An 18,372-nucleotide genomic window follows, 5' to 3' on the forward strand; every position below is an offset into this window, starting at 1 on the left:
CCTGAGCCTCAGCACCACCTCCGGGTTTCTCTGTATGTGGCACCAGGGAACCGAACCCGGGTCTTGGCGCATGCTAGGCGAGCTCTCTACCACTGGGCCAACTCCCTACCCTACTCGTAACTTTTACAAGACCTTAAGAGAACATTTTTTTTTATTTGAGCCTCTGAATGAATTTTATGAATGAGAAATGGAACAGGGTATAAAGTTTTATGAGCCAGGCAGTGGTGGCTCACATCTGTAATCCTAACCACTTAGGAGGCTCAGATCTGAGGATCTTGACTTGAAGACTTCACTCCAGTAAATGAATCACAAGAAGCCAAAAGTGGTGCTGTGGCTCAAGCGGTAGAAGGCCAGCCTTGAGAACAAACAGGCTCAGGGACAGCACCCAGGCCCAGAGTTCAAGCCCCAGGACTGGAAAAAAAAAAAAAAAAACTACGAAAAAGATTAAAAATCTGAAAAGCCATAAACTGGAAGAGAATATTTGCAATACATGAAATAGTATTATCTTACTTTCTAAGAATGTTTAAAAGCAGTGAAAAAATATAGTTCCAGAGGAAAATCAGCAAAAAGATAAAATAATCTTAAATCCTTACTGATAGAGTAAACTAATGAATTGTGAAATAATCCTGCAGTGGTGTAGTATGCATACATACATACATGTGCATAAAAGTGAAATAAAACTAATAGCATTATGATTCAACACTGAGGGGGGAAAAAGCCAACAAGTAGAAGAGGATGAGGTGACATTTATAAATAATCTTAAGATGTGTGGTACATTCCTAAAAGTACCAAAAGATGCTTAGCACTGATCAAATGAAAACACAGTGTGGTTTACTTCAGGGGGGAAGGGGGAACCAGTGGCAAGGTGGGGTGAGAGGGTGGTGGAGTACCTACTAGACTGATAATCGCTGAAGCCTCAAGTTCGGTAGCCAGTGTGCAGGTCGGGTTTGCATTCAGAGCCTCCTGCTCTCTAGGCAGGTGCTCTACCACTCCAGCCACCCTGCTGGTCCCTTTTATGTGTTCTCTATTGCCCAGGTAGGGTCTTGCTTTATGCCCAAGCCGTTCTGGGCTGGGGTGACAGGCCTGTACCACTGCACCAAGCCATCAGTTGGCGCGATGTCCCAGGAACTTGGTTTTGTCTGTCTGGCCTAGAATAGAGATGACTACCTTTCCCTTCCTAGGGTAGCGTGGGCCACACCTCAGTGGGTTTCCTTATGCTTTGGAATATATCAGGACTTCATTTAAACCGACAGGGAGAGAAGCAGTTAAGGTCAGGGCAGGTCAGGAGCCGAGTCCCTGCATCTCCGACTGCCACACAAGTGGTCCTGGAACCCCCTCAACCAAAATGTTATGTGGGAACATTCCAAGGACAACACCAAGCTTGAAGGCCACCACGGGGCTCTGCTACCCACAGCAGCTCTGTGGCTCACGGCCTTGGGAGGAAGGGCAAGAAGGCCTCTAAGGAGAAGCCATTTTATTGAGAGCGACAGAAAGCTGGGAGAGGGAGGAAAGCAGCTGTCCATCTGCGCAGGTCACTAAGTGTTGGGCTGGGCCTGGGAAGGAAGGAAGGAAGGAGGACCCTGGGAGGTTGAGGGGGAGAAGGGGGAGAAGCGAGGCCCTAGACAGGGGTGGGGTGTTGGGGGTCACTGGGTCAGAGCCTGAATCACGTCCTTCACCAGCATGGTGCCAATCACCATCTTCTCACTGTTGACGGTCAGCTGGGCAGCCCCGGCCGGTCGGGCGTCCAGCGTGAGCAGGACCAGGCTCCCGCTGGTCAGCGTCCTCCCTGCAAACCTGCGCGGGGGGGAGGGGGGAACGGCTGAAGACCTCTGAGTCAGGAAGGGGCTCAGACATGGGCCGCCTCCTCTCCACGGGTACCTGTACTCCTCAGAGGTCCCGCAGGGCACACGGCCCACGTTGGCGGTGGCTGTCACCTTCTGCACCACGACGTGGTCACCCCGACAGCTGTCCGGCAGCACGAGCTTCTCTGTGATCTCATTCATGCCCATCAGCTTTCCTGTGGGCAGAGGCCAGCGCCCCTCCCATCAGGACCGCCCACCTCCTCCGTCCTCATCACTTGCCTCTACCTTCAGCCTGGCCCTGTTCAAGTCTACTTCTAGAAAATTCTTTCGGGGAGATCCTCCATCATAGTGGTGCCCCAAGGCCCTCGTCCTTCTGGCCAAACTCCTCCCAAAGAGGACTCCACTTCCTCAGATCAAGGTCCTTCGGCCCACAGCCACAGGCCAGACCCCTGCTCCCCCCAGGGTGTGCCCGCCTCCTCTCCACCCCAGAGAGCACGCACCCTGCTCCTTCTTGAACTCGTTCTCACTCAGAAACACGGGGGCCATCAGCTCCCCAACAGGAGGCTGGATAGAGACGTAGAACTGTCGGGTCTGAGTGCTAGGAAGGGTGGAAGGAGACAGGAAATAAGGCCTGCCTCCCTCTCACCTAGAGGCAGGACGTGGAGGCAGTAAAGGGCGAATCCACGCCCCTCAGCTCCGGTCTGTGGGACCCGCCTCTGCAGCCCGCCCACCCACCCACTCCACGTACTGGCCACCTACCACAGCTGGAAGTTGGCAGCCTGGGTTGAGTCACAGAAATTAATGCCCATGACAGCAGTGGTGGATTCTCCGGGCGCCAGCAACTCTGACGGGCAGCAGGAAAGGGCACACGAGAGGCACAGTCACCCCCCCTCCCACCCCTGCCCCCTGAGCACGCACCAGCTCTCCACAGAGTCCTGGCTCTCTGGACCCCAGTTTCCTCCTGAAATCCAAACGCCTTTCCCTCAGCTATCCTCACTCCGAGGCCCAAATCCACCACTCCTGGTGCCTCCTGCTCCAACAGGCACAGCGGGTGCTCTGCCATCTGTGTCCACCCCCACCCGAGGGGGCTGTCTAGGCATCTCCGCCCCCACCCCGTCCAATGCCCTGCCCTACCGATTTCTGGGAACTCCTGGATGTTGATGCCAGCAGGTGATTTGGGGGTGCTCACATGCAGCCCCCGGATGGGGCTGTCAGAGCTGTTGGAGAAGTAGAGGTGTACTGACACCATGTGGGGGTCCCCCGGGAAAGGCTGCCGGCTGAAGGCGTAGTCCACGGCCAGCCCCTCGCCCGCGACCCGGTGCAACAGCTCCTGCTTTCCCGCACTGGACACTGGACTCAGCAGCTGTGGGGAGGGAACACGTGCCACGGACAGCAGGAAGGACTGGGGGTCCGGGCTGGGTCCCTCTCCCAGCCTACTCACCGAGGGCACCAGAGAGGAGTCTGTAAGCATCAGGCCCTCAAGGTCGGCAACCAGACTGGCAGACACCACCGTGGCAGGAGACACAGGCTGGACGCTGGGCGGGGTGACTGGAGAGGCAGTGGGGGTGGTGTGGGCCGAGGGAGCCCAGGACTCAGCACCATGGACAGCGAGGTGCGGGTGCTGGATGTTCCCGGGCTGGGCCTGGCCCGGCCTATGGCGTGTGGCTTAGAGCTCCCACAGCCCCGGCCTCGTCCCTCAAGAATCCACCCCCAGACTCACAGTCCTCCAGATCAAGCAAGGAGATCTCCTTGGCTGCAGGGGCACTTTTGCTGCTGGGGGGCTGAAAGAGAAAACGGGGTATAAGGAGAAGAGGTAGAAAGTTACCCAGGTCTGCCTCTGGGCGGGTTCTGGCCAGCGGGTGAGAAGGTGCCCGAGTGGCGTCTGCCACTGCAGGCCCTGCAGATGCTCACTGTTTTCCTTCTCCACGAGGTGGCTTCCCCCTGCTCCTCCTCAGACTCCGACGTCACCTCGGACTCCGAGGAGCTGCTGCTGGAGTCACTGTCCTCGTCAGAGGAAGAGCCTTCTCCCCCATGGTCCTCCTCTGTCACTGTCTTCCTCTTCTTCCTCTTCTTCTCTCCCTCATCCTCACTCTGTTCACTGGGGGAGGGAGAGAGAGCAGGGCCTGGTCCATCGGGAGGCCCACTCCCCCTGAGCCTGGCCCATTCACCCGGCAGGTCCCCTGACCTCTCACTGCCTCTCCCTTTGTCCCCCTCCTCGTCCTCGTCTTCATCGTCCGACTCGCTGCTGGACGCCCCGGAGCCACTCTCACTGTCTGACTCGCTCTCAGACTCGGGTTCTGTGAGGGAGTGGGGTGGGTAGGTGGCCCCTGTGGTCCTGAGCAAAGACTCGGGGTCCCAGCTCCAGGCTCAGCACGGAAGCTCCAACCCCTGACCTGCTTGGCACCCCAAATCACCAAGTGGAACTGATGTGAACACAGACAGGTATAGACACTTCATGGAGGTGTGCGCACACACACGCATATACTTGCACACACACAGCTCAGGCACTGACCACGCAGGTCTCAGTCTCACTCACACACACACACTCATCAGGCACTGACCACGCAGGCCCATCACACATGGAGCCCAGGGGCCTCAGCTCTGCTGTCCTACCGCTATCTGCAGACTCGGTGGGGCCAGACTCCCCCTCGGAGTCAGAGTAAAAAGGCTTCTCCTTCTCCTTCCTCCTCTCCCGGCTCGAGCACTTGGTCCATTCAGGCACCTGGACAGGCAGGTGAGAGTGCTTCCTTACACACAGAGGAGAAAGGACAGTGCAGTCCCTTCCTATCTTCCTGGGGCCCTACTCGGTCCTGGCCAGTGGAAGGTGGGGAGGAGGAGGAGGGGCCCTGCCAACCAAGGAGAAGCTGGTGTGGGAGGGAAGGGGAGGCGGGGGGGGGGGCACACAGGGGAGAGGAGAGCACACAGCACACAGAGGGAACCTCGGTGTATGCGCCCAGCAGGCCCACGTGGGTCTCAATAAGGGAGAGGTCTTCTTCCTGCACGGGGGAGGGCAGCAAAGGGGCTGGGCCAGCACGGCCAGGCCTTCTGCAGTCTGTCCCCCCAACAGGGGTGTGTGCTCACACACGCATGCAGCAGGCGCACACATGCACACCACACACCCCTGCTGACCTCCACGTTGCGCACAGATGGGTCTGGGGCTTCCTCCGGCCAGTCTGGGAGTTCCTGGTAGCCCGTGGCCTTGGCATTGAGCAGGTGGGACAGGGAGCCGAGCTGGAAGTGGTCTCGGTCTGGGAACACGTGACAAGTCAGGGGTGCTGCCCTTCCTTCTGGGAGACTCAGGCCGAATCCCCCTTTGCCGAGGTCCAGGGAAGAGAAGCAGCCTGAGGAGTGCTCTGGGGCCTGGGCTGCTTTCCGCCTCCCCCACGGACGCCAGCCTCCCACCTTTGAAGGACGACTCCAGGACCGGGGCAGGCTTGGGTGCCAGGAAGAGCTTCTTGGCATGGCGACTGAGGGCCCCACCCTGCTCTGAAGGGACAATGAGCTGCCGGGTGAAGCGAGCCCGGTCCCGGATGTCGTAGTTCTGGTCGTACTTGGCTAGACTCAGCACGTACTGGGTGAGCAGCTTCGTCTGGGGAAAGAGGGAAAGGCGCTCGGCGGCTGCCCGGGGGAGGACACGGGAGGCTCTGGACCTGCTCTGGCCAGCCCGGATCTCCAGGAGCACCTGTGCTTATACTGGAGCCAAAAGCAGCCCACCTGCCAGACACACTGGGGTAGCTTTCCTGGGTGACAACCTTCACTGCCACTGAGCCCCCAGGCCATGGCCACAGCACACACAGCGCCCTGCGGCCTCTCCCCAAGAATCAGGACCTCGTCGTGGCCTGCCTGTACAGTCACCCACAGCACCAGCACAGGGGAAGCGGAGCCTGCACAACTGTTTTGCAGCATAACCTTGTGCACAGAAGACACCCCCCCACCTCCGCTCCCACACAAGGCGCCTTCACGCCCAACCCAGAGGAAACAAAGGGGGATCCCGGATTCCACAGCTATTCAGTTTCAGTGTCCCGCCTTCCCCTGAGGAATGACATCAGCTTCCTGAACAGCCCCGATGGGGCCGGGACCCTCCTGACGGCTAGCTGGCTTCACGAACCCACAGCTCTCCAGTCAGCTCTCGCTACACTGCCGCATTTAGAACGTTTACTCTGTATTCCTTCTCCTGTGTGGCTATCAGCTCACGGAGGCTACTCACTCTGTCACATGCACACGGTTGTACCCCCAGAACACACCTAAACTAATACCAGACAAAAAGCAGTCAGGAAAAGTACAGTAAATAAGCAAAGGAAGCAAAAAACAGAACAGACAAGTGTTCTGGCTTCCAGTGGCCTTATCAACCAGAGTCCCCGGGGCTGAGTTAAGCAGCCATGAGAAGCCAAGTGTATCACAGCTGGACAAGAGGCCACCTTCAAGCTGGGCAGGGCACTTCACCCTCCAGGACCAATCCCTGTCACCCCTGGCATATTGCTGAGTCTGCAAACGTCTTCTATAAAGGACCACAGCTGTGGGCTTTCTAGACCACACCGGCTTCTTCAAGCAGTGAATTCTGTTGCTGGGGCACAGAAGCAGCCACAGGTAATACGGAGCTCACTGAGCATGGCGTGTTCCAACCAGTTTATAAAAACAGGCAACAGATCAGCTTTCACCCAGGGGTACAGGTTTGTGGGTCCCCGTTGCTGAGCTGAGCAGACAGGCACGCTCCTGACTTGGAGAGTGCTATGCATTATGCCTTATTCTCAGAATCACCCGGGGTCATCGCCAGGGATGCCAGGCACCCAGATATCCCAACTTCTGAATGAGCCACGTCCTGGGATCAAAAGTCACTGGTCATCAGCCCCTCTAAAGCCCAAGGACAGCTTTGATGCTTATTCACAGCACAGACTGACCATTGATTGCCAAGCTTTCAACTGGAGCATAGCCCAGGTCTCCCAGGATGCACACTGATCTGTCCCTGTCACTGGAAGGCCTTCCACTGGCCTCCACGTGTCCCCAGGTGACAGACAGGGACACTTTTCCTGGCAGACATAAATGGTTTCTTGAACCGTGACCACCAGCCTTGCGTGCAGGTCCCTGAGTCCCGAGGAGCTTGCCTGCCTGCTGGAGTTGCACTAGTTCCCTGGGCAGAGCAGTCACCTATCCCCACTCCCCTTTTGCGAGAAGAGTCAGGCCTGCCCAAGAAAAACGCTGCTAGAGCCAGGCTCACGCCTGGAATCCAAGCCACTCAGGAGAATGAGACCCAGGATGGAAACCGGAAGCCAGCCTGAGCAGGCTGAGATGCTCATCTCCAAGAAACCGCTAGAAAGTCGGGAATGAAGCTATGGTTCAAGTGGTAGAGAACAAGCTTTGAGTAAAAAAACGAAGGGAGAGATCCCAGGACCTGAGTGTGAGCCCTAGAACTGACATACACAGACATGAGCATGTGTGCACACACACACACAACCCCGTGAGGACCGGACTTCACCTGCTTCGAGTTGGTCAGGTAGAGCTTGGCCGCCAGGTTGATGACCTGCAGCTTGACGATGTCTTCCTCCCCGGTGAACGACTTGGCCATCTTCCTCAGCACGTCAGGTGCAATCTTGGGGACGTGCTCACAGTACTCCCCGATAAGCCACAGGATGCTGGCTCGGGCCATGGGCACCTGCGGGGGGGGGGGGCGGGAATGTGGGCAGGATGGGCCACCAGGGAGGCCGGGCTGGGCTGGGGGCTCAGCGCTCTCTGGAACGGGAGCCCTGGATGGGGCGGGGAGGGCTTTCCCCAGGGCCTCATGACTGTGAGCAGAGCCTTCGGGCCCAGGCTCCATGCTCTGGATTCACTGTGCCCCTGATGCCACGAATCCAACTGTACATGATTCAAACCACAGTGCCTCAAAAAATCCAGCATTTGTCAGCCAGCTGTCCTCAGCCCAGAGCCTCAGGAGGAACAAGAGTGAGGACCGGAAAGGACAGTCCGAAAAGGAGGGCCCGGAGGTGGTTAGGGTGGCTCCGTTGAGTCTCCCCTCCTTCCACCCAAAGGCCTTCTTCCCAAGCCTGGCAGGCGGACGTGGGCTGGAGGACAGTGTGCGGTGGCAGGGGCTGGGTGAAGGGGACGCAGGAGCACCGCCTCACCTGGATGCTGTCCGTGAGCTTCGCCAAGTGTTTGATGATCTCTTCGTGCTGCGCCGGCTGCATCTGCAGCAGCTTCTTAATGACCACTACGGACTCCGCCACCACCAGCTCTGCAGCGACAGCAAGGGTGGGGGCCAGAGCCCCCAGCGCTGGGACCCTCGGGCTCCCCCACCACCCCGTTCTCGAGCCCACGCTGCACACGCAGGCCCCAGGCCAGCAGCCAGCACTGACCGTCGCGGTTGGAGAGGAGCTGCACTAGGCCATTGAGGCAGGTATCCCGGACTCGGCCAATGGTGGTGGCACAGCGTCCGATGGCCTGGATGGTGGCTGCCACGAAGTCCTTGTCCATGCTGCGGATGTAGGTCTGCGGGACGTCCCCTGTGTCACCCCGCAGGCCACAAGCCGCAAGAGGCCCTCAGGCCTGCCAATCCGTGAGGGGCTTTCTGGAGGACACCCCATCCCGACGGCCCATGGCAGGAAGGAGTGCAGTCCACCCAGGTCTCAGTGCCTGTGTCTTCAGGACTCTAGAAGTGGCCCGAGCTCCCCAGAGCCGCCCCCGGAGCCCCGAGCCCCCACTCCCCAGAGCCACCCCCCCAGAGCCCAGAGCCCCCACTCCCCAGAGCCGCCCCCGGAGCCCTGAGTCCTCACTCCCCAGAGCCACCCCCCAGAGCCCAAAGCCCCCACTCCCCAGAGCCCTGAGGTGGACCTGGAATTCCCGCAGGACCGTAGGGATGTTGGTCTCAGTGGCCAGGTTGGTGAGCACTTCCAGCTGCAGGGAGGGGGAGGGCAGTGGTCAGAGGGGGGGAGGCAGTCAGAGAGGGCCTGGGCATGGGTCCACGCTCACCTTCAGGATCTTGATCTGCGTGGGGTCAGTGGAGCGGATGTAGAAGCTCTTCAGATAGGGTTCGAACATCCCCTGCGAGAGAGCGCGGCCGGGGGGCTCCAGCCTCCACACCGCCCTCCCTCTCCCTCCAGCCTCCTCCCTCAGTGTGTCAGGCCGCCACCCGTTCAGCCTGGGCCATCTGCCATCTAGGCCTCCTAGGCCCCGCTCCCACCCCACCTGCAGGGCGGGCCGTGGCAGGCAGGGCTCACCCGGCGTTTGATGGACATGGTGGCCACGTTCTGGAGCACCACATACTGCACCTCACTGCAGAGAGGACTAGAGTCCGGACTCCAGGCCCGCTGGCGGGGCAGGGGCGGGGGGGAGGGGGGGTCGGGACAGGGGGGAGGGCGATTGGTGGGAGGTCGGGAGCAGGAGGGCGGAGCCGCCCCCGGACAGAGGCAGGCGATCCGGGATGGGGCGGGGCTTCTTTGGCGGGCGGGGCCTGGAGGGAGGAGCCACTTGCAGTGGGCGTGGCCCCCACGGGTGGGCGGGGCCGGGAACCTCGGGCGGGTGTGGAGATGGAGGGCGGCTGGGCGGGGCCTCCTCGGGGTGGGCGGGGCCTCCTCGGGGTGGGCGGGGCGTCGCACCTGTGGCTGCGCAGCAGGCGCACGAGCGCCTTAGCGATGACGCCCACCTCGGCCTTGGGCGCCAGGTGGAAGTAGAGCTGCGCCACCGCCATGACCACCGCGGCGCTGCGGCTCTGAAGCAGCGGCTTCGTGTTGCGCAGCAGCAGCCGGTGGTCTGGGTCCATGACATAGGGTTTCCGGGCGGGCAGCGTGGCGGCGGCCGCCTCCGCCGACCCTGCGCCCTTGGCCTCGTCCTCCTCCGAGCCGTAGAAGGCTTTCTCCGCAGTCTCCTCCAGCAGGGATTCCTGGGCGGGGGCGGGCGGGCCGTGGGCACAGTGGTGCGGGCGGCGCCGCCCCCCCACCCCCGCCGCCCGCGCCGTCCCCGCTCACGTTCTGCGTGGGGCTCAGGAACTGCGTGCGCGCGTAGCGCGTGAGCATGCAGATGATGACCACCTGGCCCCACTCCTCCACGTCGATCAGCAGGTTGCACAGTTTGCGGTAGTTCTTGTGGATCAGGTCGATGCGCTCGGGACACACCTCCTCGAACGCCATCACCACGCTGCCCGCCACCAGCTGCGCACCGAGGCAAGGGAAGGCACGGGAAGGGGTGACGGGTGGGGGGGGGCCAGGCCGGGGGCCCCGCCCGCCCCCGGGGAGGACGCACCGTGGTCTTGTCCGCCAGCAGCTTCTCGATGACTTCTATCAGTTGGTCCTTCTGGTCAGAGTCCAAACTGAGGGAGAAACGGTGGCAGGGATTTGTCCCCCGCCCGCCGCCGGGCTCCCCCGCCGCCCAGCCGCGCACCCCGCCTGGGGAGGCACCTGTAGAGCTTGGGGATGGCATGGGCGGCCGTTTTGCGCACGTAGGGCGACATGTCCGAGGCGGCCTCCTTGATGGCCAGCATCATGATGGGCACTATGATGGGCACCCGGATGCTGGACAGGACGCGCAGGGCGCTGGCCCGGATCAGCTGGTTGGGGTCCTAAAGGCGGAGGTGGGACAAGCCGCGAGAGGGTGCTGGGTGCCCTGCGTGGCAGAGCCTCCCTCCCCGGCTGCGCCCCTGCCCGCGGCCTCGGGCTGGCTCAGACCTCACAACACCCCAGGGCGCGGCAAGGGGCAGCCCGGGAGATGCTTGGAAGTCCCTCGGTAAAGGGGCAGCAGAGCCGGGCACGGCGGCTCAGCATGGCATCTAGCTACTCAGGAGGCTGAGATCTGAGGATCGTGGTTCAAAGCCAGCCCAGGCACTGAAGACCGTGAGACTCTTATCTCCAGTGAACCACCAGAAAACCAGAAGTGGCGCTGTGGTTCCTGGCGTAGGGCAATAGCCTTGAGCTGAAGAGCTCAGGGACAGCGCCCAGGCCCAGAGTTCAAGCCCCAGGACCGAGCAGTGAGGCCCACGCCTGTGTCCACTGTATCCTCTATACACTCAACCAGAGCTGGGCGCCCTGGATTCTAGCCATGAAGCCAGGGCCATCTCCCCTCTGCTGTGACAGCAAGGCTACACATCACTATTTTATCTCAGAGAATGACATCAGCAGCAAGTGCTGTAACACTTCAGATAGATGCTGCTTGCTTTCTAAAAATGGGGGGAAAAAATCCACAAAACTGCAGGTGAAATTAGTAATTCCTAACAAATTTCTGGAAATGATATCTAAATGGGTGGTGTAGAAGCACTAACTTGAATAGCAGGATTCAAATCACATTATATCATCAGTCAGCCAGCCCTGATTTACTTTAACACTCTATTTGGAAATGAGCATAGAGTCACGAAAATCTGCTTCCCATTTTGATAGAGCACTTAGGCTGTATCTGCCACTACTATGGATTTTTTGGGGAATTGGGGAGTGAGGTGGCACTCCAGTTTGAACTCAAAGCTTCACACCTGCAAGGCTGGAGCTCTACCACTCGAGCTAAACTTTTTACTGGCTGTTTTGAAACTATGTTGTAGTGAATTCTGCTTGGGCTCGCCTTGAACCCTGATTCTTCAGATCTCAGCTTCCTGAGTAACTAGGCTTACAGGTGTGATCTGTCGATGCCTGCCTGATGTGGGCCACATTCCACAGAGCCGATGGGCAGTGGGCTATCCAGAGAGTGCTGTCTCTTACCTGTGCCCTATCTCATGGGATGCCCCAGGTCCTCGTGACTGCAGAGCTCCCCCCCAGCCTGGGCAGACCCTGGCCAGCCAGGTGCTGGGGGCTCACACCTATAATCCTGGCTACTCATAAGGCTGAGATCTGGGAGTCATGGCTCCATCCAGCCTGGGCAGGACGGTCCTTGAGACTCTTTTATCTACAATTAACCACCAGAAAACTGGAAGTGGGGCTGTGGCTCCAGTGGTAAAGTGCTAGCCTTGAGCAAAAGAGCTCATGGACACCTGCTGAGTTCAAGCCTTCCAGATGTGCTGAGCTGAAGAGCCCATGTTGTTAGACCAGGACCCCAGGTGACCAGGCAAAGGCCCTGGGCACTCCCTCTATGCCCATGCCTTCTTGAGCCTAGCCTCCACTCCCCAGGCACCTAGCCAGCCCTCTTCTGACACTCATAACTCCTGGAGGCAGGAAGAGCCTCCCCCAAGGCTCCAAGACTCAGGCTGCAGACCCGAGGTGGACCCGAGGTGGACAGCGGCTGCTGACCTTGAGGCCACGCTGGAAGGTGGAGATGGACAGCAGAGCCAGGTCTTGCTGCTCCTCGGCATAGCGTACCAGGTACACATAGACGAGTTTCTTCACCTGAGGAGGCACAGTGGCTTTCTGGAGGTGCTGTGCTCACCATGGGGTGGGGGGGGGGTTCCCACACTGCCAGCCAGGGTGCAGGGCTGGCTTCCTCGGTGGGCAAGCACAGCCTCCAGGGGGTGCCAGGCCCTTCGTCCTCATCCAAACATCCACAGGCTCTTCAGAGGAGCCCAGGCCTGCAGCTCTGCCCGCCTCTCCCCCCACGCCAGCCCACCTGGTCTGAGGGACCTGGCACTGTGGGACGGGCTCTCCCTTGCAGCTCTCACCTCTATGTTCTTACAGGCCACGTTCTTCACCACAGCGGGAAACAGGTCTGAGGCGTTCTTCCCACGGGCAATCATCTGGGTGTGAGCCAGGCAGGGGAGGGGAGGGGAGGAGGGAGCGAGGCAAGTGAGGGAAAAGGCACCGCCGCCGAGACCCCTCCCCAGGGGAAGCCCTGCCCCTCACCGCCACAATCCTCTTCATGGCCTCCAGCTTGAGCGAGTCCTTGTTGGTGTCCAGCATCTCCTTCAGGTCGTCGTGCCTGGCGGGGATGTACCAGAGTCAGCTTCACTGTGTGCGCGTGCGTGCGTCCTCGCGGTGGGAAGGGGGGGACGGATCACAGAAGGGACACAGGGCAAGTGCTGGTAGCTCACACCCGGTATCTTAGCTACTAAGGGAGGATCGCGGTAGAAAGTTCAAGAAACCCCTGCCGAGCCAGAAGCAGGGTGCAGGTGAGTGCATCCCATCCCGTCCCAGCCAAGTGCAAGGCCAGAAGGATGGTGGTCCTCGACGCAGCTGCGCGCGGAAGTCTCTCGAGTCCACCCCACAGAGGGAGGCCCGGCGTGGTGGCGAGGCCCATCATCCTAGCTGCAATGGAAAGCCTGAGGTGGGTGGGTCGCAGGTCCAGGCACGCACCCACGATGATAACGCTGCTCACCCAGGCTTCCGATCTAAGCCCTGCCTTGAGAAGGAGCAGGGCAGGTGTGCAGGAGGTGACTCACACCTGAGGATCGTCTAGAACCAACAGGAAATCGAGCACCGGTCATCCCGAAGGGCACAGTGACCACTCTGAAGGTGAGAAGTGAACAGGGGCCAATGCCAAGGCAGGTGACTTAGCGTGCCTCGATCCCAGCTCTGAAAGTGCAGGAGTACAGAGCAGGTGGAAAGACAGTGCTCCACACGCACGTCTGCCCTGACGAGGTGGGGTCTTGTTTATTTTTAGTGTGAACTCAGGGCCAGGCCCATGCCAGGCAGGCACTCCCTCAGCGCTCCTTGCATCAGCCTTGCCTCAGTTATGATCTTGTGCTCCCGGCTGAGCCAACCTTAGCTGCTGACCCTCCGGTCCCTTCCCCTCACACACCTGGAATTAGAGGGGACTCACCATGCCTAGCTTGTTGGGGACTTTTTGTCAGTCGTGGGGCTTGAACTCTGGGCCTGGGTGCTGTCCCTGAGCTCTTCAGATCAAGGCTAGTGCTCTACCATGTTGAGCCATAGCGCCACTTCCCCTAGCTTGGTTTTTGAGACGGGGCCTCAGGAGCTTTTTGCCTAGGCCAGCCCCAAACTGCAATGCTCCAGTCTCATTCTCTGCAGCAGTTTACAGGTGCGCACCATATTCTCCAACAAGACTTCAACAGGAAAGGCCGAGTGGAAAGGTGACCCCACCCCACCCAACACAGAGGCCTCGCTGGCTGACCAGCGAGGGCCGCGAGCACCCACGCTCACCCGAGTCATTCTGATCACCTGTCAGAGGTCCTGCCCTCAACCCAAAGACACCTGACCTGGTCCTCAGCCATGGCCAGGCCAAGAGCTAAAGACAGAGGGCCCACCCCCCCACCCCACGGACACTCAGTCCACTGCAGCCCTGCTCACAACACCCTGCACAGACACAGGGTGGGACACTCACTGGCCGTGGAGCTCCTCGAGCCTCAAGCTGGGACCCCCTCCTTGGCCTGCAGGGCTCAGGAGCTGTCTTTGGGTGTTCTCTGGACTTCTTCACACCTCACTCTCAAATGTCACAGGTCCTCTCAAGTGCACACCCAAGGGCACCTGCCCACCAGCCTGGTGCCCACATTCCTGGCCCTGAGAGGAGGGAACCCTGGGTCTTCAGGGAGGCCCACCAGCCTCCGTGATAAGGCCAAGGCATCAACGCCACAGCAGACCCCGTGCAGGCTGTGCTCTGGAGGATTGGCCTGACGGTGGCTGGCGTGCCCCGTGTCACGCTCACCTCTCCTGCACACATGCCCTTCCCTGGTTTCCCCACACCCGCAGCTAGGAGAGGCTGCTCAGGCCTCACACTGAGCCCCTTCCAGCAGGGCCTGGAGGACAAAGAGCTCGAGGTGGAACTTCCGTCCCCCTGTACCTCAGCGGCTGGCCCTGGCCCTGGCCCTGGCCTGCCTCCAGGCATGGTCCTTCCTGGGATGCTTCTGGGCCTGTGTCTTCCTCTGGGGCCTGAAGCCACCGAAGCTCTTCGGGTTGCAAGGCCTGGTAGCAGGGTGGTGGCCCAGCCTCGGGAGCCAGCACGGGGCTGGCGGCCCCCTGGTCGGCCCCGGGAGCCCCCGGGGCCCCTGGCCTCACCATGTTCCCCGGGACCTGAAGGAGCCGCTGCATCAGGTCCTGCTCCAGGCTGGGACTGGGTCTGCTATCTCTGCCTCCAGACACCTGCCTCCGAAACTCAGTAACCGGACACTGGCCAGAAGGGAGGCTCCGGTTTCCTCCTCCTTGCTTAGACAGGAGGCCTCAGAAGGGGCAGAGAGCAGGGAGCTGAGGCTAAGCCAGTCTCTAGACAGTGGAGGGGACCAAGGGAACTCAGACCCACAACTGGGTTCTGGCTTCCCCAGAGCTGCTCCCACCCCCCTGGCCCGACTCCTGATCCTCTGGGACCTTTCACAACGAAGTCCTGGGATCTCCCTCTCCCCACCAGGAGATTCTATGAGCCCCATCCCCACGGCTCAAGGACCCAAGCCTTCTTCCTTTCCTTCTGCCTCTCCCATCCTTCTCTCCTCTGCCTCCGGCCCATCCACAATTAAACTTGTTCTGGGCTCCCTCTCAGAACCGAAAAAAACCAAAACAAGGTAAGCGCAAACCTGCTTTAGAAAGGTCTTGTTTCAGCAGTACTGGCCCCAGGTGTCTACTCGGCAGGAGCCAGAGAGACCTGCCGTCTCTCAGATCCAATCATCAAGGCACCAGAAGACTGCAGTGACCTCAGAGCTCTGCCTTCTAGGTACTCTGCCAGCAAGCTTCTACACCCCTTTGCCTGCCAGGGCACTTCTAGCTCACTTCCAAATCTCTTCCACATAGTTTTTTTTGTTTGTTTTTAACCTTTGTCCATCCTATGGCTTGAACTGGGGGGAATGGGTGCTGTCCCTGGGTCATTTTATTCAAGGCTATCGCTCTACCACTTGGAATCACAGCACCACTCCTGGTTTTCCGGTGGTTAACTGGAGATAAGAGTTTCATAGAAGCCTAGCCTTGAGGCGAAGAGCTCCTGGACAGCCCAGAGTTCAAGCCCCATGAACAACAAAAAGTCTCAGACTTTTCTGCCTGGGTTGGCTTTGAGCCATGATCCTCACATCTCAGCTTTCTGAGTAGCTAGGACTACAGGCTTGAGATGTTGGTGTCTGGCAATAAACTTAAGTTTTTTTGGTGGTGGTGGTACTGGGGTTTGAACTCGGGAGCTGGGTTCCAGTTTTAAATATGTTATTTATTCAGTACTGGTGTGTCGAGGCAGCGCTGGACTTGCTGGGCAGGTGTTTTATGGCTTGAGGACTGTCCAGTCCTTTGTGCTTTGGTATTTTGGGGACAGAGTCTCCTCTGTTTGCCGAGGGTCTGCCCTGGCTAGCCTGGATCCATCTCAGGCCTGCCTGGAGCCGGGGACCACTCCCCCCACCCCAGGCCTGGAGGGCCTGAGCTTCAGGCACACCGCACCACTGGGGGGCCCAGGGCCTTCCCCGCCCCCCACACCCTCCCTCTCTGCCTTCCCCCCCCACACCCTCCCTCTAGGCCTTCCCCCCCCACCCTCCCTCTCCGCCTTCCCCCCCCACATCCTCCCTCTCTGCCTCCCCCCCACATCCTCCCTCTCAGCCTTCCCCCCCACACCCTCCCTCTCTGCCTCCCCCCCACATCCTCCCTCTCAGCCTCCCGCCCACACCCTCCCTCTCAGCCTTCCCCCCCACACCCTCCCTCTCAGCCTTCCCCCCCCACACCCTCCCTCTAGGCCTTCCCCCCCCACACCCTCCCTCTCCGCCTTCCCCCCCCACATCCTCCCTCTCTGCCTCCCCCCCACATCCTCCCTCTCAGCCTCCCCCCCACACCCTCCCTCTCTGCCTCCCCCCCACACCCTCCCTCTCGGCCTTCCCCCCCCCCCCCCGGACGCCCTCCCTCTCAGCCTTCCCCCCCCTTGACACTCTTCCTTCCCCATCTTCCCCCCTGGACGCCCTCCCTCCCCGTCTTCCCCCCTGGACGCCCTCCCTCCCCGTCTTCCCCCCTGGACGCCCTCCCTCCCCGTCTTCCCCCCTGGACGCCCTCCCTCTCGGCCTCCCCCCTGGACGCCCTCCCTCTCGGCCCCTCCAGCTCCACGGCCGGGCAGGAAGGAGGGCGGGGCCAGGCGGAAGACCCCAGGGAAGACCGCCTCCTCCCCGGGCTCCGCTCCGCCCCGCCCCGCCCAGCTTAGGGCTGTTGTTTTTTTCTGCAGCCGATGCCGGGGGAGCAGGGAATCTGGGGAGCCGAGGAGCACCTGGCGGCGGCGGGGCCTGCGACCTGCCCTCCCCCCACTCCAACCCCGGCCTCCCCTCCCCCGCCCCGGGTCCTCTCCCCACGTCCCCCTCCCCCGCCCCGGGTCCGCCCCTCCCCCTTCCCCTCCCCCGCCCCGGGTCCTCCCCTCCCCCTTCCCCCCCGCCTCGGGTCCTCCCCTCCCCCCAGTCCCCCTCCCTCACCCCGGGTCCTCCCCCTCCCCCTTCCCCCCGCCTCGGGTCCTCCCCTCCCCCCAGTCCCTCTCCCTCACCCCGGGTCCTCTCCCCCCTTCCGCTCCCCTCCCCGGGTCCTCCCCCTCCCCCCGCCCCCCGTTCCCTTCCCTCACCCCGGGTCCTCTCCCCCTTCCCCTCCCCCGCCCCGGGTCCTCCCCCTCCCCCCGCCCCGGCTCCCCCCACACCCCGGCCCTGCGGCGCCGCCGGCCCGGGCGCTGTCCATGGTGGCGGCCCCGCGCCGCCCCTCACCGCTTGTAGTCGGAGGAGAAGATGCCGCCGCTCGCCGGGTCGTGGCCATACTCGGGCTCTCCGGGGCCGGCCGAGCCGCCCTTGTCCTCGCCGTAGGCGGGCGCGGCCGACATGGGTGCTGCGGCCGAGGTCGCGAGGCGCGGACGGGATTTATCAATCAGGGCCGCGCACCGCGGTTCTCCCCGGCTGGGTCGGCGCAGGCGCGCACGCCGGCGCGGCAGGGCGGAGCGCGGCCGGGACCGGAGGGGCGGGGATCCCGGTCGGGGCGGGGCCGGAGGGGCGGGGATCTAGGCCGGGGGCGTGGCTGGAGGGCCGGAGGGGCGGGGATCCAGGCCGGGGACGTGGCTGGAGGGCCGGGGATCCCGGCAGGAGGGGCGGGGATCCAGGCCGGGGGCGTGGCTGGAGGGCCGGGGATCCCGGCAGGAGGGGCGGGGATCCAGGCCGGGGGCGTGGCTGGAGGGCCGGGGATCCCGGCAGGAGGGGCGGGGATCCAGGCCGGGGGCGTGGCTGGAGGGCCGGAGGGGCGGGGATCCAGGCCGGGGGCGGGGCCGGAGGGCCGGGGATCCCGGCAGGAGGGGCGGGGATCCAGGCCGGGGGCGTGGCCGGAGGGCCGGGGATCCCGGCAGGAGGGGCGGGGATCCAGGCCGGGGGCGTGGCTGGAGGGCCGGAGGGGCGGGGATCCAGGCCGAGGGCGTGGCTGGAGGGCCGGGGATCCCGGCAGGAGGGGCGGGGATCCAGGCTGGGGGCGGGGGCGGACGGGCGTGGCCGTCGAGGGTCCCCACCTACTCTCGACCGGGCCTGCCCGCCAGGGAGGGAGGGGCGGAGATCCACGCTGCGCGCCTGCATGTACTGAAGACCGACACCGGGGACGGACACCGGGAACGGACACAGGGCACCGGGGACGGGCACCGAGCACTGAGGACGGACACGGGGGTCGGGCACCGGGGACGGACACCGGGCACTGAGGACGGGCACTGAGGACGGACACCGGGCACTGAGGACGGACACCGGGGACTGAGGACGGACACCGGGGACGGGCACTTAGGACGGACACCGGAAACGGCACCGGGCACTTAGGACGGGCAC

The 18,372-nt window shown here is 61.9% G+C and overlaps 1 protein-coding gene across 2 annotated transcripts; it reads right to left on the minus strand.

The window, feature by feature from the left end:
- Positions 1 to 1,457: 1,457 nt before the first annotated feature.
- On the minus strand, positions 1,458 to 17,496 carry Ap3b2 (adaptor related protein complex 3 subunit beta 2). 2 transcript variants are annotated; one of them, XM_090321743.1, is made up of 26 exons: positions 17,287 to 17,496; positions 12,542 to 12,617; positions 12,361 to 12,435; positions 11,996 to 12,091; positions 10,187 to 10,347; positions 10,032 to 10,098; positions 9,758 to 9,940; positions 9,389 to 9,672; positions 9,011 to 9,065; positions 8,763 to 8,834; positions 8,625 to 8,687; positions 8,150 to 8,282; positions 7,919 to 8,028; positions 7,276 to 7,452; positions 5,205 to 5,391; positions 4,932 to 5,050; positions 4,416 to 4,524; positions 3,988 to 4,099; positions 3,714 to 3,900; positions 3,523 to 3,583; positions 3,244 to 3,350; positions 2,937 to 3,165; positions 2,562 to 2,646; positions 2,303 to 2,400; positions 1,879 to 2,017; positions 1,458 to 1,794 (listed from the first exon to the last, which is right to left on the minus strand). In XM_090321743.1, the coding sequence occupies exons 1-26, from the start codon at positions 17,397 to 17,399 to the stop codon at positions 1,644 to 1,646; spliced, it is 3,249 nt and encodes a 1,082-aa protein (XP_090177869.1). In that variant the 5' UTR covers positions 17,400 to 17,496; the 3' UTR covers positions 1,458 to 1,643. The 2 variants fall into 2 exon arrangements, with proteins under 2 accessions (XP_090177869.1, XP_090177870.1); XM_090321744.1 differs by lacking the exon at positions 17,287 to 17,496 and adding an exon at positions 14,436 to 14,702.
- Positions 17,497 to 18,372: the final 876 nt, after the last annotated feature.

The sequence above is a fragment of the Megascapheus bottae genome, chromosome 30 (assembly GCF_031878675.1).
Source record: "Megascapheus bottae isolate mThoBot1 chromosome 30, mThoBot2.hap1, whole genome shotgun sequence".
NCBI lineage: Eukaryota > Metazoa > Chordata > Mammalia > Rodentia > Geomyidae > Megascapheus > Megascapheus bottae.

Bases quoted from the DNA above. Each gene is read 5' to 3' on its own strand.
- Ap3b2 (XM_090321744.1), bottom strand. From the start codon at position 14,683: ATGCAGCGGCTCCTTCAGGTCCCGGGGAACATGGTGAGGCCAGGGGCC. The intron at 9,673-9,757 runs GTGAGCGGGGAC...GCCCCCGCCCAG, and splicing joins TCCTGAGCCCCACGCAGAAC to GAATCCCTGCTGGAGGAGAC. The intron at 3,351-3,522 runs GTGAGTCTGGGG...CTGCCTCTCCAG, and splicing joins CTTGCTTGATCTGGAGGACT to TCACCCCGCCCAGCGTCCAG.